General features: G+C 45.9%; 1 protein-coding gene across 4 annotated transcripts; it reads left to right on the top strand.

The window, feature by feature from the left end:
- The first annotated feature begins 4755 nt into the window (after window positions 1–4755).
- FIGLA (folliculogenesis specific bHLH transcription factor) lies at window positions 4756–19665 on the top strand. Of its 4 annotated transcripts, none has more exons than XM_086323803.1 (5): window positions 4756–5074; window positions 9077–9229; window positions 10817–10967; window positions 19322–19345; window positions 19586–19665. In XM_086323803.1, exons 1-4 carry the CDS (start codon window positions 4799–4801, stop codon window positions 19330–19332), a joined length of 591 nt encoding a protein of 196 aa, XP_086179929.1. In that variant the 5' UTR covers window positions 4756–4798; the 3' UTR covers window positions 19333–19345; window positions 19586–19665. The 4 variants fall into 4 exon arrangements, with proteins under 4 accessions (XP_086179929.1, XP_086179930.1, XP_086179931.1 ...); XM_086323804.1 differs by having other exon boundaries at window positions 19317–19345; XM_086323805.1 differs by lacking the exon at window positions 10817–10967 and having other exon boundaries at window positions 19317–19345.
- Window positions 19666–26816: the final 7151 nt, after the last annotated feature.

Raw genomic sequence — 26816 nt, 5'->3', positions numbered from 1 at the left:
TGATCCCATGGACTGTAGCCTGCCAGGCTCCTCTGTCCATGGGGCTTCTCCAGGTATAGAATCTTGAGTGGGTTGCCATGCCCTCCTCTGGAGGATCTTCCCAACCCAGGGATTGAACCCAGGTCTCCCACTTTGCAGGTGGATTCTTTATCCTCTGAGCCACCAGGGAAGCCCAAGAATGCTGGAGTGGGTAGTCTATCCCTTCTCCAGGGGATCTGAGTGACTCAGGAATCAAACTGGGGTCTCTTGCATTGCAGGTGGATTCTTAACCTGCTGAGCAACATGACTGTATATAGTCTTTGATCCCTTTTAAAATATCATCCTTTGCTTTCCCTTACTAAAGCTGTTGCTCACTGCTATCTCATGTCTTGGCTGAACTAAGGAGATTAACAGGAACTGTGTTGGAGCTGTGATCTAATTGGTGTGCTGGGGGCTTTGAGGGTAATAGACCGGAGAAGGCAATGGCACCCCATTCCAGTACTCTTGCCTGGAAAATCCCATGGATGGAGGAGCCTGGTAGGCTGCAGTCTGTGGGTTCGCTAAGAGTCGGACACGACTGAGCGACTTCACTTTCACTTTTCACTTTCATGCATTGGAGAAGGAAATGGCAATCCACTCCAGTGTTCTTGCCTGGAGAATCCCAGGGATGGTGGAACCTGATGGGCTGCCGTCTCTGGGGTCACACAGAGGCGGACACGACTGAAATGACTTAGCAGCAGCAGCAGCAGCAGGGTAATAGATAGACAAAGACTGATGAGGTGACCCTGTTGGGGCAATTTCTCTGTGTCTGGGGTGGAAGGTAATGTGGCCCTTCCTTGCTCCCTTCCCCAGGTGCCTTTCTGCATTGCAGAGTCAGGGAGACCCCAAGTGCCATTTCCCAGAACGTCTTGTACTCATAGTTCTGGTCCCCAGTTACTATGATTAGCTAGAAACAGGTGTGTGAGACTGGCAGCAGGGAATTGAGGCAGAGTGCCTGTCCTTCCATCTGGGTCCATGGACAAGCCAGGGTAAGGGGACTTGGGGTTTCTTGGCAACAGTGTCCTGGGCCCCTCCCCTGCCTTTGGAGGGTTGAGTGGCAGCTGCAGGGGCGGGGGCTTCCCACTGCCTGGCTGTGGCTTTGGTGGTCTGTCCTTGAACTCAGAGTTCCTCCTGCTTCTCCAGGATTGTGTAAGCACCTAAGTCCCTGAATTAAGCCCCTTGGCATCTACTTGGAATACCCTGAAGAGATTCTGCCATTAGAAGAGTTTTCTGAACCTTGACTGGGTGCATGGCCTGAGGACTTTGCTACTGTGAGGTTGACCCCTGCTGGGCACCAGTGATGGCAGAAGCCTCAAACGGGACAGCTTCATTTTGGGAAATGACACTAAAAGGCGAGAATGGAGGAGCAATGATTTGGAAGGAACCTAAGTCCTTGAGTGACCTTGAGGAGCAGAGATGCCCTGCTTACCTCCACCTTTCACAGAGGCAAGAGAAAGAAACTTTCTTGTTCATTTGGCTGTTACATGATTGGGTGACGGAAAGGTGTCAGCCTCTCAGCTCAAACTAGTTTGTGATTGCTCTTCTTCAGAACAGATGACTCAGCTGAGGAATCAAACAGCCAAGGGGCAGAAAATTATAGTTGGTGTTGGTGGAGGGAAGCAGGTCTGAAGGAATGAAGTCTGGGTTTCTTACCCTGGGTTCCTGGTCATACCAGCTTGCCTGCCTAAGGGTTTGGCAATAAAATAGAAAAATATCAATAATATCCTTTTTGATGCTAAGAAAAGATACATAGGTAAACCAACTCCATTTTAAGCTTCATCCCCACACACCTGGCTCTTGCTGCCTTCTCCCTGTCTCCCAGCAGACAATACCAAATGAACCTAGAACACACAAAATTATTTGCCTTCTTCAAAGAATATATTTTAAAAATTACAAAGGTAATTTCATGCTAGTATGGAAACACAAGCAATATAGAAGATGGGATGCACAGATTGAACTCTCGGTTCCCAGGCCCACTGCTCAGGGGAACTGCGGTTAAGCGTTTAGTGTGTCCACTTCTTTCCCTCCTTGCCCTGCCCTTGCAGGCAGTTGCCATGGAGACGGGGCTGAGGAGGTGGTTGATGTGACTAGGAAATTAGTTATATGAGGGAATTGAGCAAATAAGTAACCAGAGTCAAGTTTCTCACTGGTGGAGAAGGGAATTACAAATATGAAAAGGGGAAAACTAGAGAGAAACCTCTTGGATTGGAATTAGAGGTATTATTGTGAACTCATACTTTCAAAAGCTATCTACCCATCTGCATACAGAGATAGACACAGCTGTATGTTTGTGTATGCTTGTGTTTGCTTGTGTGCATGCTTACATCTATACCTTGTCTCCAAAAAGAGCCTAGAAGCAATTACATCCCCAAAGGAATGAACATCCAAACTTGATTTCTAAACCCCATTTTCCACTAAAAGGAGAATTGACCAATTTCTGGTCAGGGCATGGAAAATTTGAGATGAGTCTGGAATGTGTTGTCTTTTTGGCACAAGTAAGCAAGTGCTGAAGCAGAGACGTTACTTTGCCAACAAAGGTTCGTCTAGTCAAGGCAATGGTTTTTCCAGTGGTCATGTATGGATGTGAGAGTTGGACTGTGAAGAAGGCTGAGCGCCGAAGAATTGATGCTTTTGAACTGTGGTGTTGGAGAAGACTCTTGAGAGTCCCTTGGACTGCAAGGAGATCCAACCAGTCCATTCTGAAGGAGATCAGCCCTGGGATTTCTTTGGAAGGAATGATGCTAAAGCTGAAACTCCAGTACTTTGGCCACCTCATGAGAAGAGTTGACTCATTGGAAAAGACTCTGATGCTGGGAGGGATTGGGGGCAGGAGGAGAAGGGGACGACAGAGGATGAGATGGCTGGATGGCATCACTTACTCGATGGATGTGAGTCTGGGTGAACTCCGGGAGTTAGTGATGGATAGGGAGGCCTGGCATGCTGCGATTCATGGGGTTGCAAAGAGTTGGACACAACTGATCGACTGAACTGAACTGAACTGAAGCAAGTGCTGAAAGAATGGTGGAGTCATGCTAAAAGGACAGAGGAGCCAGCTTGAAGGGGCTCCCACAGGCCAAATCTGGGACAATATGAACATTCAAATAAATAATAATATGAATGAATTACATCTTACTGAATAAAATAGAAATTTATGAGCTCCTGCTGACATAACAAAATGAATCAGAAACTGGGGAGAAGGGAAAGCTCTTCTCGACAGGATGGTAATCATTTGGCAATTATCAGAGTGGTGGTTAATTCAGGCAGGAGTCAGTATTGAATGCTAAGGGTATCTCCTCACAAAATATTTATCAACTAAAAGGAAAAAATGTCAATTAATGTGAAGAAGCCTGGCAGACACCACCTTGACTGGGTGACCAAAGTTAACGTCACCAGTGTCAGGACAGGTCAACACCACACGCCTCCTGATATGAAGCGCTGAGGAAAGTCCAGCGTCTTCTCTGTGGAATCCCTGCCATAAGGTCAGGACCTGGGCCTGGACATGAGGAAACATTGGACAGACCCCAGTTGAGGGACATCCTACAGACTGAAAGTCTTCTACTCTCTGAAACTGTCAAAGCCATGACGACAGGACAAGACAAAGAAAACGCTTTAGAAAAAGAATAATGAAGCCATTAAAAAGAATACATTTGAATCAGTTCTAATGAGGTGGATGAAACTGGAGCCTATGATACAGAGTGAAGTAAGCCAGAAAGAAAAACACCAATACAGTATACTAACGCATATATATGGAATTTAGAAAGATGGTAATGATAACCCTGTATGTGAGACAGCAAAAGAGACACAGATGTACAGAACAGTCTTTTGGACTCTGTGGGAGAGGGTGAGGGTGGGATGATTTGGGAGAATGGCATTGAAATATGTATAATATCATATAAGAAACGAATCATCATCATCGATGCATGATACTGGATGCTTGGGGCTGGTGCACTGAGACGACCCAGAGGGATGGTACCGGGAGGGAGGAGAGAGCGGGGTTCGGGATGGGGAACACGTGTACACCTGTGGCGGATTCATGTTGATGTATGGCAAAACCAATACAATATTGTAAAGTAATTAACCTCCAATGAAAATAAATAAATTTATATTAAAAAAAAGAAAATGGGACAATTCATAGAAGGGGAGAGATGGAGCAAATGTGAAAATAGTTAACAAGTGGAGATCTAGGTGAAGGGGATACAGAACCTTTGTGTTACTGCTCTTGCAACTCATATATTTCAAAATGAATTTTTAAAAATGTTGTGCATCCATCAATTTTTTTTCCTGGTAAATGTATATGTGTTCATGTTTATTTGCCTACACATGTATACATATATGGCTTTGCAGATGGTGCTGGTGGTATAAAGAACCCGTCTGCCAGTGCAGGAGACTTAAAAGAGTTCGATCCCTGGGTCGGAAAGATTCCCTGGAGGAGGGCATGACAACCCACTCCATTCTTGCCTGGAGAATCCTAGGGACAGAGGAGCCTGGCGGGCTACAGTCCATAGTGTCGCATAGAGTCAGAGACGACTAAAGCGACTCAGCATGCACGCATACATGTATCCAGTAGCTCAGGCCCCGACTCAGATTGGTTAAATTAGAAGGTGAGGGACTGGTACCCTAGCAGGGGTTTTTAAAAACTTCCCAGGTGACTCCGATATGCAGCAGATTTGGGAGCCAGCGCTGCAATCCAGGCGTCAGGGGAATCACGTGTGGAGTTAGTTAAATTGAGGGTCTCGGAGCCGCTTCCCCGGAGCAGACAGGTACGCAGGTGCGCAGGGGGATGTCGGCAGGAGCCCGGGGCCCCGCCCCCGAGGGGCCCAGGCGCCCCCGGGGAAGGCCCAGCTGCCCGCCGCCCCCGCGCGCAGCCATGGACGCCGCGCCCGAGCTCCTGAGGGTACCGCCTGCCGAGCTCCTGGACGACGTGCTGCGGGAGCAGTTCGGGCCGCTGCCCCAGCAGGCCACCATCTGCCGGCTCAAGCGGCTGCCTTCGTCCACCCAGGACGTGCAGTTGGTGCTGGAGCGGCGGCGCGTGGCCAACGCCAAAGAGCGCGAGCGGGTGAGTTCAGGCCGGCCCCGCTGGGTCCCCGCGCCGGAACCCGGCCGCCTTCCTCCAGGCTCCCCCCGAGACCCGCCAGCCACTTCAGACACCTAGGGGGCCCGGGAAGTCCACCTCCCCCTTGGGGGCCCGGAGCGGCTGGGACCTCCCAAGGGCCACCTGGCTCCCTTCCACCCGCGCGGGCTGGCGCCTCACCTGTGACCCACCTGGAGCCGAGCAGGAAGCCGGTCTGGGGAGGCCGAGGGGAACCCCGACCGCTTCAGAAACACCTCCCGCTGGCAGGTGCTTTAAACCCTCGGAGGCGGCAGGGCGCTTCCATCTCCCTACCTCCTGCGCTGAGTGGGTGCTTGGGGCCCCCTTTACCCTGCGCCGAAGCCCAAATGGGGCGTGGGACAGATGACCTAATGGAAGTTACTCTTTTCCTTACTTTCAACGAAGAATTTAAACAACGTCTCGGTGTGCACCCAGACTCCCACTCAACTCCCAGGCGGGAGACTGAGAGTGGCTGTTTCCGTCTGGTGGGTACGCGGCAAATCACCCACCAGGATGGTCCGGCGGGCGGAGTCGGAGCGCCACCTACCGGCATTTCAGTATTTCTCACTAAACTCCGATCCCAAACTTGTCAAATTCGGTCTCCTTTCAGTCCGTTGCTGTCTTTGGGTTGCCCGCTGCAGAGAGGATCCGAGACAGGGAAGGGTGAGCGGTGGAAGAGGGAGGGCACACATTCTGACCTGGGACCCGAGGAGGATGCTCTTCGATGCCTTGCTGGGGGTGTTCATGCACACTTCTGGACCCTTTAGCAACGTAGCTCCAGTCAATCAACTCGGAGCTCTGTTTGGGCTCAGGTGTGAGGAGAAAGAACCCAGTGAGTGTAAAAGACTTCAGGGAAAGTTGGGAGCCCTTTATGATAACCCTGTGATCTGATGTGTTGGTGTGGTTCTCGAATAAGGTTCTGTTCCTGTATTTGGCATTTTAAGTTGGGCTTTCCCCACCAGGAAGGAATTGCTTTCTGCAGAGAATCAGTCCTGGTGTTATCCACTAGTTTAAAACTAATGACCTCATTCTTCTTTATAATGATGAGAGTAGTACACCTGGAAGATAGAGAATAAAGTACACCTACTAGTGAGAATTAGTACACCTGGAAGATAGAGCTAAACAGGGAACGGAAACACTCACAGTAACTGTCATTCTTGTTAAATCTTCCTGGTCTTTTTCCTACTTAAATTTGTGCATATGTATGTGTGTGCTAAGTTGCTTCAGTCATGTCCAACTCTTTGTGACCCCATGTACTGTAGCCGGTCAGGCTCCCCCGTCCATGGAATTCTCCAGGCAAGAATACTGGAGTGGGTTGCATGCCCTTTTCTAGGGGATCTTCCTCACCCATGTATCAGACCTGGGTCTCTGCATTGGGAGGCAGGTTCTTTACCACTATTGCCACCTGGGAAGCATATATATATAATTTTATAAAATTGTGATCACTTAGTATCAAGATCGGAGAAGGCAATGGCACCCCACTCCAGTACTCTTGCCTGGAAAATCCCATGGACAGAGGAGCCTGGTGGGCTGCAGTCCATGGGGTCACTGAGGGTTGGACACGACTGAGTGACTTCACTTTCACTTTTCGCTTTCATGCATTGGAGAAGGAAATGGCAACCCACTCCAGTGTTCTTGCCTGGAGAATCCCAGGGATAGGAGAGCCTGGTGGGCTGCCGTCTATGGGGTCGCACAGAGTCGGACACGACTGAAGTGACTTAGCAGCAGCAGCAGTATCAAGATTGCGGGGAGAAATATCAATAACCTCAGATATGCAGATGACACCACCCTTATGGCAGAAAGTGAAGAGGAACTAAAAAGTCTCTTGATGAAAGTGAAAGAGGAGAGTGAAAAAGTTGACTTAAAGCTCAACATTCAGAAAACTAAGATCATGGCATCTAATCCCATCACTTCATTGCAGATAGATGGGGAAATAGTGGAAACAGTGTTAGACTTTATTTTTTTGGGCCCCAGAATCACTGCAGATGGTGATGGCAGCCATGAAATTAAAAGACACTTGCTCCTTGGAAGGAAATTTATGGCCAACCTAGACAGCATATTGAAAAGCAGAGATATTATTTTGCCAACAAAGGTCCATCTAGTCAAGGCTATGGTTTTTCCAGTGGTCATGTATAGATGTGAGAGTTGGACTGTGAAGAAAGCTGAGCACTGAAGAATTGATGCTTTTGAACTGTGGTGTTGGAGAAGACTCTTGAGAGTCCCTTGGACTGCAAGGAGATCCAACCAGTCCATCCTAAAGGAGATCAGTCCTGGGTGTTCATTGGAAGGACTGAGGCTGAAGCTGAAACTCCAATACTTTGGCCACCTCATGCAAAGAGTTGGGAGGGACTGGGGGCAGGAGGAGAAGGGGATGACAGAGGATGAGATGCCTGGATGGCATCACTGACTTGATGGACATGAGTTTGAGTGAACTCAGGGAGTTGGTGATGGACAGGGAGGCCTGGCGTGCTGTGATCATGGGGTCGCAAAGAGTCGGACACAACTGAGTGACTGAACTGAGTATATATTTTTATGCTTTTATTCACTTAACATTATCAAAAACATTTCCTCATATTCCTAAGCAGAACAGCTTTCGACTTTATAGTCCAACATACAAATAGACTGCTTATCCAGTCTCCTAGTGTTGGGCATATATGCTTTTTTGCACCTTTTTAGTGGTACAAAGATCTACCTCCATGTCTGATAATTGCTTTCCAACAAAACATTAGACGTGGAGTTACTGGGACATAAGCAGTCTTGTGACTTTTGATACAGGTTGCCCAGTTGCTTTCTAGAAAAGTTCATTAATTAATGTGTATCCCCTTTTACAGGCTATTGGACGGTTTCCTTTTTCCATCCCAATGCTGGGCATGATAATCAAAATAAAAATGTTGCCAGCTTGGTACACAAAAAATTGGTATCCAATTTCTGCTTTATTTTTTGTATTTTTTAAATGGAAGATAATTGCTTTACAATGTTTGTGTTGGTTTCTGCTGTAAATCAATATGAATCAGCTATAAGTATACATATATCCCCTCCCTCTTGAGCCTTCTTCCCACCCATAATTTCTATTTTAGTCTGCAGTTCTTTGATGATTAAAGTTTGATATTTCATAAATTCATTGGTTATCATATTCTGCTGTGAATGGCCTCTGTTCATTGTCCAATTTGATGTGGGGTAGAAGGGAGCTCTCAATATAACTGAGTGGTTTCCTGTGTAGAGCCAGTTCTTCAAGGGTCTGTTTCCCCCTCACAGGGGGGTGGGCAGTGTGATAATGAGCATTCCAGGCCTCCAGAGACAAGGATTTAGACCCTGAAGATTAAGAAAAAAAGGTACTTCTTTCTACCTTTCAAGTCTCACCAATATGCAGACTCTCTGGACTCTAATACTTGACTATATCATCAACTCAGTTTGGAATGAGGTTGAAGAATGGTTGGCACAGTACTTGAATAGACAAGTGTTTGTACATTTTACTCATTATCATCAATGCAACTTATTGAGGACTTTCTATGTGCAGGGGGAAATATTTGATGTGAAATTATGTTCCTTAATCAGCAGCTACACCACTACAAGGTGAGGATTTTCCACTTTGCAAATAAACCAAGGCTTGGTAATATGAAGTGTCCTACACACTTCTGTAGAGCCAAGTGGCAGAGTTGGATTTGAATCCTTGAGTGCTGACTCAGAGCTTTTAGCCACTGGTAGCGGCTCTGCCTCTGTTTTGCAGCGGGGGTGCTCTCAGAGGAAGAGGCCAGCGTGGACCTCGACACCCTTTGCAGTCCACCCACGCCTCGTGCCAGGCTCGTGCCGCTCCCGCTCCCCTTGCCAGGGACTGTACTGCCAGTGGAGCGGCAGTGCTTGGGCACGAGCCTGCTCGGCCTCACGACCCCCCACCACCACCTTCTGTAGTCTGGGGAGACGCCTTACAGATTGGCTTCCTGTGTGTCACTGTGCCTTCTTCCTTTCCAGATAAAAAATCTCAACCATGGTTTGGCCAAACTGAAGGCACTGGTGCCATTTCTTCCCCAAAACAGGAAGCCTAGCAAAGTTGATATCCTCAGAGGTGCAACTGAATACATACAAGTTCTCAGTGATATTTTGGAAGAAGCCAAAGACTCCGAGGTAAAGGTTTTAAGAAGTTAGAACAATGACACTCGCCGTTATTGAGCTCTTTCTAGGTGCAGGCCAACTTCTGCGTCTGTGCTAGTTATACAGTCCTCTGACCTAGTACAGATGCTGCTTTTACTGAGGAAGAAACCAAATACAGGCAAAGGTCCCACAGCTAAGCAGTGTCAGGACTGGAGTCTGAATCTAGGCCTGTGTGAGCTTTGGAGTCAAGTTCTGACCATCTGTATCCTTCCTGTCACTGTCCAGAGCCTCTAGCGCTGAATTGCTTAGCCTTTGATGGGACTTTGATAGCAGGGACATGAGAGGAGGGTCCCTAAAGCCACTCTGTGGCAGTGCTGTTCTTCAGCAGAACACACATCAGACAGGAAGCACAGAAAGGAAGAGGGGTGTCCCTTGGGAGAAGACCTCCCTGGGGGTCAACCCTGCTGGAGAGCTCATTGATCTCCTTTGATGCCAATCTCATGGGATTTTGTGACCATTCAGTGGGACTACATAGGTGAACCTGCTTTGTAAACTGTAAAGCCCTGTAATGTCACCACTATTATTGGGACACATAGCTCAGGGGTCTTCATCAGTGGAAGGTGTGAGCTGGATTCATGAGCTCATTCCATGGAGAGGCAAATTCGGAAGGCTTGAAAATGTATTCGTCATCAGAGGAGGTAAGATATGAAGAGAGAAAAGGCCTTAGAGATGTGCCCTAAGGAACAGGAGAAGGAGGGGCTATCAGAGAGGGGCAGATGGAGAAGCAAGATGGGACCCTACAATCAGGGAGGGGAAATCTTGGGGATCCAAGTGTGGGAAATTGTGCGAGAAGCTATACGTGGGGCCAGGAAGACAACCAGGCACAGAACGTGAAGGACAGGAGTGGGCTGGAGGCCAGCCTTTGGTGGGTTGATGGTATGTTATTGGTAAATATCTGAAATCTAACAGAGGGAAGTGTAAAGCTTCAAGTCTATTCAATCTGAAAGTCTGAGACTGAAAAGAGGCTCGAAAGGATGGAAGAACGATGACAATTGTTGGATCAATGAAGGTCTTTTCTAATTAGCAATGCGATCCTGTTTAGGGACTGAAGAGGACAGATAGAAGGGAAATATACTCAGGAACAGAAATAGACAAATGCTTAGTGGTACATTTTAGATTCTTCCTCTTGTCCGCTAGTCCTACTAATGTGACGACTGGGAGGATACATTCTGCACTGGTAGCAGGGATAGATTGTCCTGATGGACAAACTGGATGGCTGGGTTGTAGAGTGGTTGCAATATTTGCACAGATGCAGACGGCTGCATTAATTTTTCCTTACATGTGAATCGCCTAATATAAGTGCTTTGTTTGGTGCTACATAAAATACAGAATCTGTTTCATGCTATAATCTTTTTAATGTAGTTTCCAATCACACAACATTTTAAGGTTACAGCAGAACAGAAACCAGTCTGCTAAGCAATGATTTTTCTTTCCATAATAACTTAAGCATTGCTCTCATCACTTAAATAAAATTTCATAGGTTAAAACTTTGAAATATATTGGCTTAAATAGTCAAAATCTGTCCCATTATACTGTTTGACAACTACATATGGTTTCTAGAAACGAGACCCCGATCATCAGAGCTATAGCAGCAATACTTCTGAGCTACATACATCCTCAGCTAGAGAGCTATCGAGAATTATACAACGTGCCGGCTGTGCTATGGGCTTGAAGAATGAGAAGGAAGGGTCCTGGGCAGATGGTGGCAGTGGTGAGTTGGCACATACTTGTCGCCAGAGGGCGGTGTCTACGATGGGATGGTGTCTACGATGGGAATTCTCTCCCCAGCGAGGAGTCTGGAAAAGTGTTTGTTCTTGAATAGTTATGTTGATATCCAAAAACTCATAAGACATCCCTTGGGCATAAGGTATTTTCCATGTTAAACCATGATTGAAGCAAGATCACTGTGTGAAAACACCTAGGTGGGCAGGTGAGTTTGCTAGTTTGAAAGATCTATTATTATGTTCCGAGTTCATTGGAAAGCAGTTCAAGGGGAAGGCAGCTCCTCCAGAATCACCCTGTACAGACCTAAGCTTAATTTTTTATGACCCTGATTAATACGTCAAAAGGTTTTCTGGATACTGAGGTCTCCAGAAAAATAAGTAGCTTGCCCTTCATAAAGCTGCATGGTGATCCCATGTACACATGTGCACACTCAGAGGCACATTTGTTTTTAAGTTGACCTTTGTTGCAATGTCAGAGCAACAAGTTTTCTATAATAACAAAGGAGTTTATTGAAATATTATTGCTTATTACTTTGCCAAACTAAAGAAACTGTTGGAAGGAGCAGCCTGCTTTTCTCCAAGTCTAGGAAGTAGAGGTATTGCTCTTGTGTCTCTGTGTTACATAGATAAGATCCCCTGTTCTATTATTGCTACTGAAACAAGGAAGGCTTGCAGAAATCTGGAACTAAGCAAGTTGCTTAGTGTGGTATAAGGAACAGTGGGGGCTATGGAGTAGCAAATGATGGTTGGTCGTGGGAGCTGGTTTAGGAGACCTGCTGAGTGGTGGCTCTGGAGACAGAATGCTGAGGTTCAAACCCTGGTTTTACCACTTGTTGGTGTGACCTTGAATGAGGTGCTGAAGTTTTCCAACCCTCAATTTCCCCATCTGTAGATTGGGAATGATAATTGTACCTATGTAAGGTACCTGTGAGGTTCAAATGACATCATGTCAGTGGAGCGTCTAGCATAGTACCTGGCGTGTCAGCGTTCGCTCGGCCTTTATAAAGTTGGCTTGCCTCGCCGTGAGCCATCGGTATTGACCGGTGAGCAGTCAACAGTGGGCCCCAGGCATCGCCGCTCTGTGGCTGTCACCAGCACTTCACTCTGGTTTGAGGTCTGACAGACTTTCTGCTGATTGGCTGGCCTCATTTCTGATCTGATTACTGATTTCTAAGGATTCTACTTGTGCACATGCTCAGTCTAGATATTCCAGTTTGGGCCACTTGAGATTTAAAACTTCCCCTCTCCCATCAACTTTTAGGAGACAGAATTCCTCTTGCTACTACATGAGCTGATAGGGAATGATTAAGAACAAAGAGTGAACTGAAGCTTGAACCCGACTGCCTAAGTGAATAACAGTAACACTTCCACAAATGTGGTTTTCATGTGTTAGGTGTTAAGGCAAGAATCTTGCTTGCATTTAATCTTCACTGGTCCTCGTCAGATAGGCATCACCAAGTCATTCTCATGGTGAGATACCCGACTGGCTGGTCCTTCCTGCTAGTCCCCTTGGGCCTGGTACAGAGCAGGCCTATGTGCCCTGCATTGCAAGGTGGATTCTTAACTCTGGACTACCAGGGAAATCCCATCACCATCATCCTTTGATCACTTCCTTTCTGGCAAAAGATGGTCCAAGCTCAAGCATCTTATACTTTTCCAGCCCCAGCCTTGGAATCAACCTTTTATCAAGGACATCCAGTGGGTAGTTCGCCTCCCACCTCGTCTCATCTCGATGTCATCTCCTCCCTCTGTGGCTCTTCTCCTTGGGTTTTAGCACCTGAAGTTGGTTTGCTAGAGCTGCAAAGCACACAGACCAAGTGACTTAAAGAGCACACATTTGTTTCTTACAGTTCTGGAGGCTGGAAGTCTTACAGTTGAGGTGTTGGCGAGCGTGTTTTCTTCTGGCCTCTCTCCTTGGCTTGAGGTGGCCTTGCCTCAGTGTGGGCTTGCCCCTGGTGTCTATGTGCCCAAATTTCCTCCTCTTATAAGGACACCAGTCAGATTGGATTAGGGACCACCCTCAATGGCCTCTTTTTAACTTAATCACCTCTTTAAAGGTCCTAAGTCCAAATACAGTCCCAGGTACTGGGGGCTGGGACTTCCACATGCGTTTTGGGGGCCATGGTTCAGCCCATAACAACACCCGTGACAGGCTGCCCCTCCACAGAACCCTCTCCAGGAGGGATAGAGATAAAGGGGCCAAGGAAACAACGCTCAGGTTGGCCTTCATTTCCCAAAGTATTCTGCTTTACCTGAAAGGGCAACTGCTAATACATAGGGTTTCAGGATCCAGTCAGATACCCTACCTGGAGACATGGGGACAACCAGTGTGGCTCACTGGATTGAAATGTCCATGTGGGGCTCAGGAACTGGGAGGCAGATCTCCTCCAACTTCAGTCTGCAGAAGCAGCACCCATTTTTCCACTCTTGGAGAGGATCTCAGGAGCGGAATCTGGTGCAGGCAGAGATCGGCACCTGGGGAGACTTGGGGCTGGGGTTGGAAGAAGCTGTGCCAGATGAACAACATTGTTGAGGCCAGAGCCCTGGTGAAGCACACAAGAATCTGCTGATGGCAGGGAGGGAGGAGGTGAACTGCTCGGGCCAGAGCAGGTTCACCTGGGACCGAATCAGCAAGTGCTTGTGTGTGTGGATGGAGGGGACATGGCCATGTGAAGCCACAGCGTCTGGCCTTGGGAGGGAGAGGGATTAATGTCAAGGTTCAGGGGAGGCTTGTTTAAACTGGGCTTTCAAGGTATAAGATTTTACTGTTTGGAGATTAGGCTGGGTGGCATGATGTTCACTAACCCACCACTCTTTACTTCTATTTGTCACTGATGGCTGTGGCTTAGGCATTTCACACCAGGCAAAACTCTGAATGTTGCTCTGAGTTTCCTGTAATCCTGTAGAGACTGTGTCCCTGGACAAAGTCCACCCTCAGTGCGGAAGTGAGATACCAATTGTGCTGGGATCTCAGGGGCTCTGGAAAGGGATATATGTGTGAACATAAACGTCTGTTGTGGGATCTGGGTGTGCCGCCATCCTGCACGTCTCAATTTTGGTCTGTCATAGGAGCAGTCCTTGGAGAGAGTTTCTGAGAGAAAGAAGCCTGGTGGGTGGCAGATCTCCTCAACGCCCCCCTGCCCCCCACCCTGCAGGTTGTGATAATGTGTGTGTGAAATTAAACCCTGGGGACATTTCTTCTAATAGCAATTTAAGCTCTGAAATCAGATGGTCTGGCTAGTTGGGATGAATTTATTAGCACCCTGGGAAGGCATTGAAGTGTCTGTTGTTTTATTTTCTATCTCATGTTTTCCCCAGGTAGTGGCCACGTGTGATAGCAAAGATCCCATATAGCAGCACAGCAGTGGGGTAGTGGGGAGGACGGTCTAGACTTTTCCTTGGGAAGCACGTTTATCTTCCCCAGTGTTCACTGGTGGCCTAGTGGGCATATGCAGATGAGTTTAGTCACAGAATATTTTAAAAAGTTGAACGTCCCTTTTGAGGGGGTGGGTGCTCTTTGGTTTGTCAGCCCCCACCCGCTCTTACTGCATCTCCATGTAGGTGTTTAATTTTTGCAGATCAGGGTCACTGAGCTCATAAGGAAAGCTGCACAAGTGGTTGCCTTTGGCTCTGGGGTGCTTTGGAGGTTTAGGGGTTGGTAGTAGTAAAGAACCTGCCTGCCAGTGCAGGAAATAGAAGAGACATGGGTTTGATCCCTGGGATGGGAGGAGACCCTGGAGGAAGGCATGGCAACCCACTCCAGTATTCTTGCCTGGAGAATCCCTTGTACAGAGGGGCCTGGTGTGCTATGGTCCATAGGGTTGCAAAGAGTCAGACACCACTGAAGTGACTTAGCACGCACACACGCTCGAATGATGTGAATGCTAGTCATTCTCTCTGGAACTTTGGTAAGGTAAGATGTGGCATGTAGGATGGCATCCATCTAACTTTGGAGTCATGCCACCTCTGTTGGAGTGGTCCCCAGGCTGCAGCTACTGAGGAGGAGATCCAACCAGAACCTGGGAAGACTCTTATTTTTAAATTACTTTTTATTGGAGTATAGTTGCTTTACAATTTTGTGTTAGATTTTACTGTATGGACTCAGCCATACATATCCATATATGCCCTTTTGGACTTCCTTCCCATTCAGGTCACCACAGTGGATTAAGTTGAGTTCCCTGTGCTACACAGTGTCTTGTTTCCAAGGAAGATTCTTTTTAAATAATTAAAAAAAATTTAATTGGAGGATAACTACTTTACATTGTGGGTTTTTGCCATGCACTGACACGAATCAGCCATGGGTGCACATGTGTCCCCCCGTCCTGAACCCCCCTCCCACCTCCCTCCCCACCCCATCCCTCTGGCTTGTCCCAGAGCACCAGCTTTGAGTGCCCTGCTTCATGCATTGAACTTGCACTGGTCATCTGTTTTACGTATGGTGATATACATGTTTCAATGCTGTTCTCTCAAATCATCCCACCCTTGCCTTCTCCCACAGAGTCCAAAAGTCTGTTCTTTACGTCTGTGTCTCCTTTGCTGCCCTGCATGTAGGATTGTCATTACCATCTTTCTAAATTCTATATATATATATATATATATATATGCATTAATATGCTGTATATTTGTGTTTTTCTTTCTGGCTTACTTCACTCTGTATAATAGGCTCCAGTTTCATCCACCTCATTAGAACTGACTCAAATACATTCTTTTTTATAGCTGAATAATATTCCATTGTGTATATGTATCACAACTTCCTTATCCATCCGTCTGCTGATGGACATCTAGGTTGATTCCATGCCCTAGCTACTATTGTACGCAGTGCTACAATGAACATTGGGGTACATGTGTCTCTTTCAATTCTGGTTTCCCAGGAAGACTTTTAAGGCCCAGTCTGATCAGGTAAGAAGAAAGTGTTACAGGGAAGACATAGTCTCATTTCTTCATGAAAATAAGAGAAGGAGATGTCTTTTGTTGGAACTCGGATTCTTCTGTGGGGATAAAAGATTGAATCAGTCGGGGAAGCAGGTTTTGTCTGTGTGTGTGGAGGTGAGCATGTGGACATGAAGCCTGGTGTGTTTGAGGAGATCTCTAGCTGCTACGTGCCCCTGAGTCTGTCAGTGAGCTTAGCATCTTCTGAGAAAGCCAGTAATTTCTGTTTCTCTGACATATCATGGGCATGGTGGTTAAATTAAGGTAATTTCTTATCTATTCTTATGAACTTCTTGAGGGATTTATATGAGTTTTTTCTAGTATTTTTTGGGCTGCACTGGGTCTTAGTTGCAGCACGTGGGATCTTTTGTTCACTGTGGCATGTGAACTTCTTAGTTGCGGCCTATGGGATCTAGTTCCCTGACCAGGGACCGAACCCGGCTCACTGCATTGGGAGTGTGGAATCTTAGCCACTGGAATGCCAGGGAAATCTCATTTATATGAGTTCTATGAAAGGTCCATCTCATTGGTCCCACATGAATGTGGGAGACAATGGCAAGAATTGGATGGAAGGGACTCTCAAAGACCCTTTGCTGAGAGGGTCCTGAGAGGCAGAGCGTCTCTGACCTGCTGTGGGACCTCCCTGGGTCAGCTCTGGATCAGCAGAAAACCACCAAATGCTCAGGCCATGTGAGCCAGCCCCTGAGGGAGGTCAGTGGATCCTCCCAGCCGCCACCTTGCCCCTGTTCTAACCCTGGGTTCTGCAGAGCACATCAGGGATAAAACGGACTCCAGAGACACGGTGTTCCTGGCAGATCTGTCAGCAGGAGGGTAAAAGGATTAGAGATACAACACAATTATTTTTTGGAACTCTTCCATCCTCTTTGGCTCATTCTCTTCCTTTCTGGATGAGTTTTCCCTCAGGAGTTGTCCCTGCGGCAGCTCTTGTGTAGAACACAGGCCTGGATGCCGACCTCACTGGGGTGCTTGGAGGTGAGAGGAACCGTGGGGCAGAGTCCCCCAAACATCATGCTGTTTGGGCCAGGTCCCCAAGGGAGGAGACATGGGGCTTAGTGGCCAGAGCCCTGCTTACTCTAAAGAGCTTCGTTTACTGGAAGAATCATCTGTATGGTTCTCCCTCAGACATGAGACAGCGAGGCTGTCTTCTGAACAAGACTGGATTCTGATCTTGGGGTCCTGGCTGGACTTTCACTCACCGAAGTAGTATAAGCGGTTAGAGCACAGTTTAGATGGGCAGAAAGGCCATTTTACTTCCTACACTGTTCTCCACTTGTTCTTGAGAACCCATTAAGACCCTTATCACTCAAGTGGTTGGAAAACTCTTTATCTTGCTCTATGGAGGTCTATCCTGTTTGAGTAAATACTGAATCAGTTCAGTGTTGAGAATGTTCCCTTTGGGGACTCCTGTGCCTCTTAAGCCTTCTCCCTCCTCCCTGTCCTCCTCGGGTACAGTGAGGAGCGTGTACAGCATGGAGGTTGCAGTGGGAGCACTCCTGTGTGTCTCTCTACCTCTGACCCATCTAATCCTCTGGCCCTGGTCTTGAATGTGGTTGGGCTGACATTGGCTGAGGGCATCTATGGCCCCCTGTGGCTTCTTTTCTCTAAGTGGCACCGTCCAGAACCCAGGCCTCTTCATCCTCCTGGCTTCCTACTCCCAGAAGGGCTAGTGTGGCTGCCCTCAGGTCTTGAAGATGCCCCTCAGCCAGTGCTCACCCACTCCTCTGAGAGGCTGTATCCTGAGACGTGGGTACAGATTCTTGCTTTCTTCAGACTCTACTTTGCCTCTGGAACCGTACCCCGTCCCTGGGTCAAAGCCCAGGATGGCATAGTACAAGGACCCTTCCCAGGGATCAGGCAGCTTCCACATGCTGACCCATCACCCCTGAATAGGTGCTTCCTCCTGTTTCAATTTCATCTCCATTTTCAGTTGTCGGAAGTCTTCCCACATCATGTCTTGCCTCCTCTCTGCTCTGTGACTACTGGGTGAGCAGCCATCTGAGCTCTGCCCACCAGAGCTGTCCCTTTCAGCAAAGTTGGCCCCTTCCCAACAAGAGCCCTGCTTTTCAGATTATTGTGAAGCTTGGAACTGAAGAAGCTCAGTGAGTGAGGACTTCTGGTCTGGTGCCTATCTGCTTCTCCCCTCCCCGTCACCCCACCCCCCAGCCTTGACTCAGCAGGGGAAGGAAAAGTACATCAGATAATGTGTCAGATTATAGAGCTACACAACCAACAGCAGGAGCACACCTGCCTTATTAAAGTTGCTGAACCGCAGGTTGGGTTTTATTCCTCAGACCACCCTCTTCTTGGACCTTCCAACTCCTTAACTTAGATGAGGCCAGCATTTTTAAGTGAACTGTGACCATAAACATCAATAAATTTCAAGTTTTTGTATTCCAATACTTAAATATTACATTCCTGGAATTTTCCAGCCAACTGAAAGAAACTAAGACAATAATCTATAATGCACTGAACTGTAGGCTGATAAAATGAAATTATCCTTTAACCCTCTAGGTGAACACAGTAATCCATGAATTTGTCTTCTAGGTTTAGAACATTCTGGTTGTGTAAAAAGTTGAAAGTTTTTAAAATAAAACTTCTAAAGCTAAATTTGAACTCAAAAAAAGAAAGTTGATGACATGTATCTTGGAAAGACTTGCTCAAGATCAGAAAAAATTGATACTTATTTTGTGCCAGGTACTATTCCTGGCAGTTTATACCTAATAATCTATTTAATTTTCATAACCACCCTGTGAGGTACAAACAACTGTGTCCATTTTACATGTCATGAAGCTAAGAAGTGAAGTGAAGTCACCCTACATCCAGTGAGTGGACGCAGGGTTTGGGTTGGGAGATGTGGGAAATAGTCTTAGACCTTCTAATGGCCTTTCATTCTAACAAAGATCACTCTTTAATTGTAAATAAGTGGGCTAGGAAGTAAATAAATGCTTTTTTAAAGCTAAATTAAAGCCTTTGATCACAGTATTTCATACTAATGTACATTTGGGTTTCAGTTTCTGAAGTGTCTGACCACAATTTGGGTGTCTTTATTTTTTTAACTCATGGATGTAAGTTGAGACTTCAGAAAATTGGGAAGACCAAGGTTATCTTACTATCTTAAAAAAGCCACAGATAGAAATATACTATTGATACTATGCTTACAAAATTTTTCCTGTGAATTAATAAATTATCATAAGATGTATAACATTGTATATTTTTTTATGCTATCATTGACATGTTAGAGGTTACCATATAGTCTTTATAACAAGTTTTAATGGTCCATTAAATTATCCATGGGATAATTTTCTAATTGTTTTGGACATTTGTTTTCAGTTTTTTGTTCTCAACCTGATGTATTTAGTTCTCTTTGTATTTTATTTTGTTTTTAGGATAGATTCCCCATAGAACTGAGTCACAGGTAGGTATAATCTATGACTTACTGTGTAGTGCCAACTTATAATACCACCAGCTTACAAAAGTGCCGAGTCCGTAATATCCTTGCCAACAATGAGATTGATTAAAATGATAGTTTTAATGAGCAAAAAATGGTATCTTTAAATTTAAACATCTTTGATTACTAGTTAATTCATAACTTCTTGTTTGTTTTTGAACTGTTTCTATCTTTTGGCCATTTACAATGAGCTCTCTTCTGTTTCAGGTTCCCTCAAGTATGAAAAGTGAAAAGGCTGGCCCAGGGCTACCTTCTACAGAAAAATAAATGCAGTCGTAAAAGTTTAAGAGTCTCTTTTTTCTTAAAATATTGTCATAATTCAAAGAGTAACAATTACCCTTTAAATGTCCTTGACTGTCACAAAGCTACTTGACTCTCCTTTCTCAATTCCACTCCCCCAGCTAAGGCCATATGGCCCCTCTGTGCAGGTTAGACACACAAGCGCCTGGAGCACGGAGGCAGACTTCATAGCGACTGCTCACAGAGACCTAGCACATAAACGGGCCTCTTCTCCACACTTGTCTTATGATAACTTGTTCTCATAATGATTCTGCAGGAGAGGCACAATGACCCCTGCTTTACAGATGGAGAAACTGAGGCACAAAAAGTGGATAGTCCATGTAAGCTGCCATAACACAGACCACAGACTGGGTGGCTTAGTGGAAATTTATTTCTCACACTTCTGGGAGCTGGGAAGACCAAGATCAAAGCCTAAAGGATTTAGTTTGCTTTCCCTGGCTTGCTGACAGTTGCTTTCTCTCCGTGTCCTCACAAGGTGGAGCGAGCACTCGGGCTCTGGTCTCTTTTCCTCTTATAAGAATACCAATCCTATCAGATTAAGGCCCCAACCTTTTTTACAAAATTTATTTTTAATTGGAGGATAGTTTCTTTGCAATGAAGGCCCCACCCTTACAACCTCATTTAACCTTAGTGATCTAAAAGCCTTGTCTCTGAGTGCAGTCACAGTGAAGAGCAGGGTTTCAATGTATGAATTTTGGTCATTGTTCCATGACGTGCTTTCTGGAGTGAAGAACACTCCCAGAGGAAAGAAGTGTTAGGGAGTGTTGTCTTAGAGGAGTAAACATCAGGTGTAGCTAGATGGCAATCATTTTCAGAGTGCAATTAAGCAAGAAAGAAAGGGAGAACAAACATCTGTAGGTTGAATGGGTGGAGAGAATAAGGGTTGGATAAGGGCTTCCCTGGTCGCTCAGCAGTCTTGAAAATTTTAGAAAAGAATCTGCTGGCAATGAGGGAGACCTGGGTTCGATCCCTGGGTTGGGAAGATCCCCTGGAGAAGGGAAAGGCTACCCATTCCAGTATTCTGGCCTGGAGAATTCCATGGACTGTATAGTTCACTTTCAAGGGCTAACATAATGAGGTGCCTCAGTTAGTTTCTGCTACATAATCCCGTCTCTTTTCTTGGCCTCTGCTGAGATGGTTAAGTCTATGAGTTGCATCCATGAGCTCTTAAACAATCATTCACCTACACCCTTAGGGCTCTCTTCAGAGCAAGCTTTCTCAGTTTTTACAGTATAGAGAGGCTGAGGATTGTCTAAGTTTCTAAAGTCTGATTCCTTTTTGTTTAACAATTCTTCCTTTAATTCATCTCTCACTTCTTGCGTTTACTATAAGCAGTAAGGAGGACTCAGGTTGCACCTTCAATGCTTTGCCTAAAAGTCTCCTCTGCTAAGTATCTGAGGTCATTATTTGCAAGTTCTACCTTTGACACAAACACTAGAATAAAATTTAGCCAAGTTGCTTGCACTTTATAGTAAGAATTGCCTTTCCTCTGGAGTCTGGGGCCTCGCCACACCAATCATATATGGTTCCACTTCCCTCTGTGTGGTTTTCCCCTCGTGTGGATGGGGTTATGGTTGCTGGTGGCCTTGTTTTAATCTGTAATAATGAAACTGAGCGGGACCCTGTGGACCACCTGGGCATGGTAGCCTTTCTGTGTCCCCTGTTTCTTGTGGGGAACAGACTCCAGCCTCCTGGACCTTCCCTGACTTCCTAGGGCGTATTCAAACAGTTGGTAACCAGGGAAGGGAGGGGATGCAGGGACAGAGGAGGAGCAGTCAAGAAACTGTATACTGCAGCCTTGGGGCAGGGTCCTGGTTCCACCTCAAGGGATACACACAGCAGTATCTTTAAGCTCTTTATAGAACTAAAACCCAACAAATGGAAGATGTTAGCATTCTTCGTTCATTCCCAAAGGCAATGCCAAAGAATTTTCAAACTATTGCACATATGTGCTGATTTCACATGCTAGCGAGGCCATACTCAAAATCCTTCAGGCTAGGCTTCCATAGTGTATGAACCAAGAACTTCCAGGTATTTAAGCTGGATTTAGAAAAGGCAGAGGATCCAGAGAGCAAACTGCCAACATCTGCTGGATCATCAAAAAAGCAAGGGAATTCCAGAAAAACATCTGCTTCATTGACTACTCAAAAGTCTTTGTGTGGATCACAACAAACTGTGGAAAATTCTTCAAGAGATGGGAATACCAGACCACCTTACCTGCCTCCTGAGAAACCTGTATGCAGGTCAAGAAGCAACAGCTAGAACCAGACATGGAAAAATGGACTGATTCCAAATTGGGAAAGGTTGTCTATTGTCATCTTGCTTATCTAACTTATGTGCAGAGTACATCATACAAAGTGCCGAACTGGAAGAATCACAAGCTGAAATTAAGACTGCCAAGAGAAATATCAACAACCTCAGATATGCAGATACCACTCTAATGGCAGACAGCAAAGAGAAACTAAAGAGCCTAGTGATGAGGGTGAAAGAGGAGAGTGAAAAAGCTGGCCTAAAACTCAACATTCAAAAAATGAAGATCGTGGCATCACTTCATGGCAAATAGATGGGGAAAAAGTGGAAACAGTGACCGATTTTATTTTCTTGTGCTCCAAAATCATTGTGGATGGTTACTGCAGCCACAAAATTAAAAGATGCTTGCTCCTTGGAAGAAAAGATATGATAAATCTAGACAGTGTGTTAAAAAGCAGAGACATCATTTTGCCAGCAAAGGTCAGTCTAGTCAAAGCTGTGGTTTTTCCAATAGTCACGTATGGATGGGCCTCCCCGGTGACACTAGTGGTAAAAAACCCACCTGCCGAGGCAGGAGACACAAGAGACGTGGGTTCAATCCATGGGTTGGGAAGATCCCCTGGAGAAGGGCATGACAACCCACGCCAGTATTCTTCCCTGGAGAATCCCATGGATAAAGGAGCCTGGCGGGCTACAGCCCATAGTGTCACAAAGAGTCAGATACAACTGAAAAGACAGCACACATGCATTGCACGCATGTACAGATGTGAGAGTTGGACCACAAAGAAGGCTGAGTACCGAAGAATTGATGCTTTCGAATTACAGTGCTGAAGAAGACTCTTGAGGGTCCCTTGGCTAGCAAGGAGGTCAAACCAGTCAATCCTAAAGAAAATCAACCCTGAATATTCTGTGGAAGGACTGATGCTGAAGCTCCAATAATTTGGCCACCTGATGTAAAGAGCCAACTCACTGGAGAAGACCCTGATGCTGGGAAAGACTGAAGGCATGAGGAGAAGGGAATGACAGAGGATCAGATGGTTGGGTGGCATCACCTACTCAATGGACACGAGTTTGAGCAAACTCCAGGAGATAGTGATGGACAGGAAAGCCTGGCGTGCTGCAGTCCATGGAGCCACAAAGAGTTGGGCATGACTTAGCAACTGAACAACACAGCATTCTTCATACCAGAGAAGACCACCTGAGGCCAGATTGAAGGAACTAGAGAAATTCATCAAGATTACCTGAAATTAGAGAAGAGCAGGCCCTGCACACAATCTTGTCAGCAACCATACCTGTGAACTATTGCTGTAAAACTCCTCACTAAATCCTCCTGGTTTGGGACACATTATTTTGGAGGAGCAGGAGCTGACTGTGTCACCCTTTGGCTGGCAAAACAATAAAGCTGTTATTTTCTGCTTCAAGCAAAACTCTGTCTCCAAGATTTGATTTGACACTGGTGCATAGAGGCAAAGGTTTCCAACCCAGGAATCGAACCCGGGTCTCCTGTGCTGCAGGCAAAGTCTTTACCAAGTGAGCTATAAGGGAAGCCAATAAGTACTTTAACTTGTCCCATTTGGTCTCCATGACAACCCTGGGTGGTTGAGGACTTGTTTCTGGGGCTGCTGGACAAAGTAGTGCAGACTGGGGGCTTGAACCACAGAAATTCATCTGAGATCAAGAGATGGAGGTGTCGGCAGAGTTGTTTTCTTGATGCCTCTCTCCTTGGCTGTAGACGACTGTCTTCTCCCTGTGTTAGTCTGTATGCACATCTCCTCTTCTTAAAAAGGCAGCACCCTATTGGATTAAGACCCACTCCTGTGGCTCAGCTGGTAAAGACTCTGTCTGCAATGCAGGAGACCTGGGTTTGATCCCTGGATTGGGAAGATCCCCTGGAGATGGGAAAGGCTACCCACTCCAATATTCTAGCCTGGAGAATTTCATGGATTGTATAGTCCATGGGGTTGCAAAGATTCAGACACAACTGAGCGACTTTCACTTTCATACAACCTAGTTTTATATCTTAATTATTTCATTAATTTATCTCATTGTCTCTTTGAAGACCCTAACACCCAAAACAGTCACATTCTGAGGTACTAAGGCTTGGCATTTTAACACAGGAATTTGGGGGCACAAGTCAGCCCATACAAGAGGGCAATGCTGTTACTGTCAGTTTATAGCTTGGCCCTAAGGTCAGAGTCTTACCTGAAGTCACACAGTCCATGGGACCAAGATTGGCATCCCATGCCCTGCACCCCCAGGCTCATTCTCTTTACACAGCAGGCTTCAGCCACAGGGTTGGCTGAACTTACTCTTGTTGGGAGAGTGCTGTCTTCAAGAGATCTAGACTTAGAATTTACCATTGATCTTGCTTTGAAAGCACCATCTTCCCTGCTCTCTTCTATCATAAATTCAATTTCTCTAAAAGTAGGCCGTAATTTATAGTTTATTTGGGAGGCAACTCCAGGAAACACCAGTTGAGGAGTGGGAAAATTATATAGAGAAGAAAAGCCAGACTATAAAAGCTGCATGCTGAGCGGTGATGCTGTGGGCATGACTGAGTGAGGGGCTCAGTCATGCTGGGAGACAGTGCACAGCATGCCTCAGAGGGGTCCTCCCCACACTTATGGAGCAGGGAGTCGGCCTCTCCGTCCACTAACTCCTGATGGCCACTTGTTGAGAGCTGATTCTCTGGGGTGTCAATTCCTCCAGCACCCACCTCATGCTCTGGAGAAGGCCATTGACAGAATGCCTAAAGTGTTAAAGAGAGTGCTGAAGTCCTGGATTAGTTATCTATTGCTGAGCAACAAAGTACCCGAAACTTTGCAACTTAAAATAACACATTTATTATAACAGTTTCTGTGGGTCAGAAGTTGTGCTTGGGCATGACTTAGCTGGGCCCTCTGCTTCAAGGTTTCTCTCAGGCAGAAATAAAGGTGTCAATCTGGGCTGGGGTCTCAGCTGAAGGCTTGGCTGGGGAACGGCCTGTTTTCAAGGTGATGGGATTATCAACAGAATTCATTTCCTCCAGGATGTTTGGGCTTATGGCCTCAGTTTCTAGCTTTTTTTTTTTTTTTGCCAGATATCACCCTTGGTTCCTTGCCATGTAGGTCTGTTAGACACAGCAGGTGTCTGTTACACTGCCATCCACTCTTTACAAGTTACTGCTGCCTAGAAACATTTTCATCAAAAGACTTGAAGATTATAAATAATTTTATTACATATCAGTTAGTCTAATTTTATCAGGCTACTGGAGGCTATCCAAATATAATTTTCTGGGTCTGTCATGGAGTCTCCTATACTTTTCTGCTCCTTGTTAAGAGCCAGGCATCTTGAGCTTTCTGCAAGTGAGAACTTGGAATTCTGATGATACTTGATGGAGCCAAGTAGTTCTGGTTCCCTTTGTTGGATTTCAAAGTGAATTTGGAATTAAGTGAGAACTTCCAGGACTTCAACTCAAATTTCCATATAGGCTATTAATATGGAAATTAATACAATGAAGTCTTGTTTGAAGTCTGACGTTTGAACTAGCACTCATCATATTCAGATGCCATCTGGGAGAAACTGGAGGGTTTTTTTTTTTTTTTTTTTTTTTAAGATTCTATGATGGCTAGAAGAGCAGAATCAAAGCAGAATCAATTTTTTTTTTTGGTGGGTGGAAGGAGAGTGAATCAGCCTTGTGGATTTTATCAGTATCTTATACTAGTTCTGCTTTTTAAAGTCAATTTTTTGCCCCCTCTGAGAGTACATGTGCAAGATACAAGTTAGGGCTCAGCTCTAGAGCCATGTTGCTGAGTTCGCATCCTGCCTTGGCCATTCCGCTAGCTGTGCAACCTTGAGAGAGTTACCTAACCTCTCTGGGCTTCAATTTCTTCATCTACTATAGAGGATAGTACCATTTCCACCCTTGCAGGATTCATGTGGGGATTAAATGAGTCAAAAATGCATGTAAAGCTCTCAGAACAATGGCAAGAGCCAAAAAGAGTTCGCTATTATTAGTTTGAGAAAGCTTACTAACACACCAGGAAGAGAAATTTTTGAGTGATGTGATGATCAAGGGAATTTATGAAACCTGCTACTTCTGGACTAAACAAAAATTCTCTATTCCCTTTTTGGGCTCTATTTCAGAAAAGGGCCTACCTTACCTGTGATTCCAGGGCTCCAGAGAAGGCATTTTCAACTTCCCAGATATTATTGCTCGGCACCAATAGTGCACAGTTGCCTGAAGTGTCTCAATAAACACTGTTTCCTGGATCTGGCCAGAAAGACCTCAGGTCCTGGTGGCTGAGCTGCTTGTAATTCTAGCAGGTTTTGATGGGAGAATAGAATAGGAAGAGAGCTTGTGATTCAGTGATTCTGAAGATGAAGTGGGAATAGATGAGAAGCTCTGAGTGGGGAAGAAGCAGCAGAGACCAGGGGTTGGAGGGGCTGGATGAGCTGAGCAGAAAGACAAAATTTACTCTGTTATCTGAAATGCAATGCCTGCCAGGTGTCCTTGGGTTGTTATGTGGGCATTTTCTCCTTTTCTATCTACGTCAGTAGCAGCTATTCACATACAGTGACATTTCTTATATGTTAGTGTTCAAAGAATCACTAGGAATAGACTCCATGCTCCCTTGGGCTTCCCTGGCAGCTCAGCTGGTAAAGAATCTGCCGGTCCCTGGGTTAGGAAGATCTCCTGAAAAAGGGAAAGGCTATCCACTCCAATATTCTGGCCTGGAGAATTCCATGGACTGTATAGCCCATGGCGTCGCAAAGAGTCAGACATGACTGAGTGACTTTCACTTTTACTTTCCCAGTGCAGGGGGCACGAGTTCCATCTCTGATTGGGGAACAAAGATCCATGCTGCATGGTGCAGCCTATACATACACGCGCACGCACATGTGTGTG

Source organism: Bos grunniens, chromosome 11 (assembly GCF_055505025.1).
Source record: "Bos grunniens cultivar Pamir isolate PY7600 chromosome 11, Bosgru_T2T1.0, whole genome shotgun sequence".
NCBI lineage: Eukaryota > Metazoa > Chordata > Mammalia > Artiodactyla > Bovidae > Bos > Bos grunniens.
This window is presented reverse-complemented; position numbering and strand designations above follow the sequence as displayed.

What these genes read in the sequence shown, in the direction of transcription:
- FIGLA (XM_086323802.1), top strand. Translation starts at nt 4,799, where the DNA reads ATGTCGGCAGGAGCCCGGGGCCCCGCCCCCGAGGGGCCCAGGCGCCCC. An exon ending in AAGAAGCCAAAGACTCCGAG is followed by an intron (nt 9,230 to 10,816) that starts GTAAAGGTTTTA and finishes TATGGTTTCTAG; the next exon opens with AAACGAGACCCCGATCATCA. An exon ending in CTGGGCAGATGGTGGCAGTG is followed by an intron (nt 10,968 to 19,585) that starts GTGAGTTGGCAC and finishes CTTCTGTTTCAG; the next exon opens with GTTCCCTCAAGTATGAAAAG.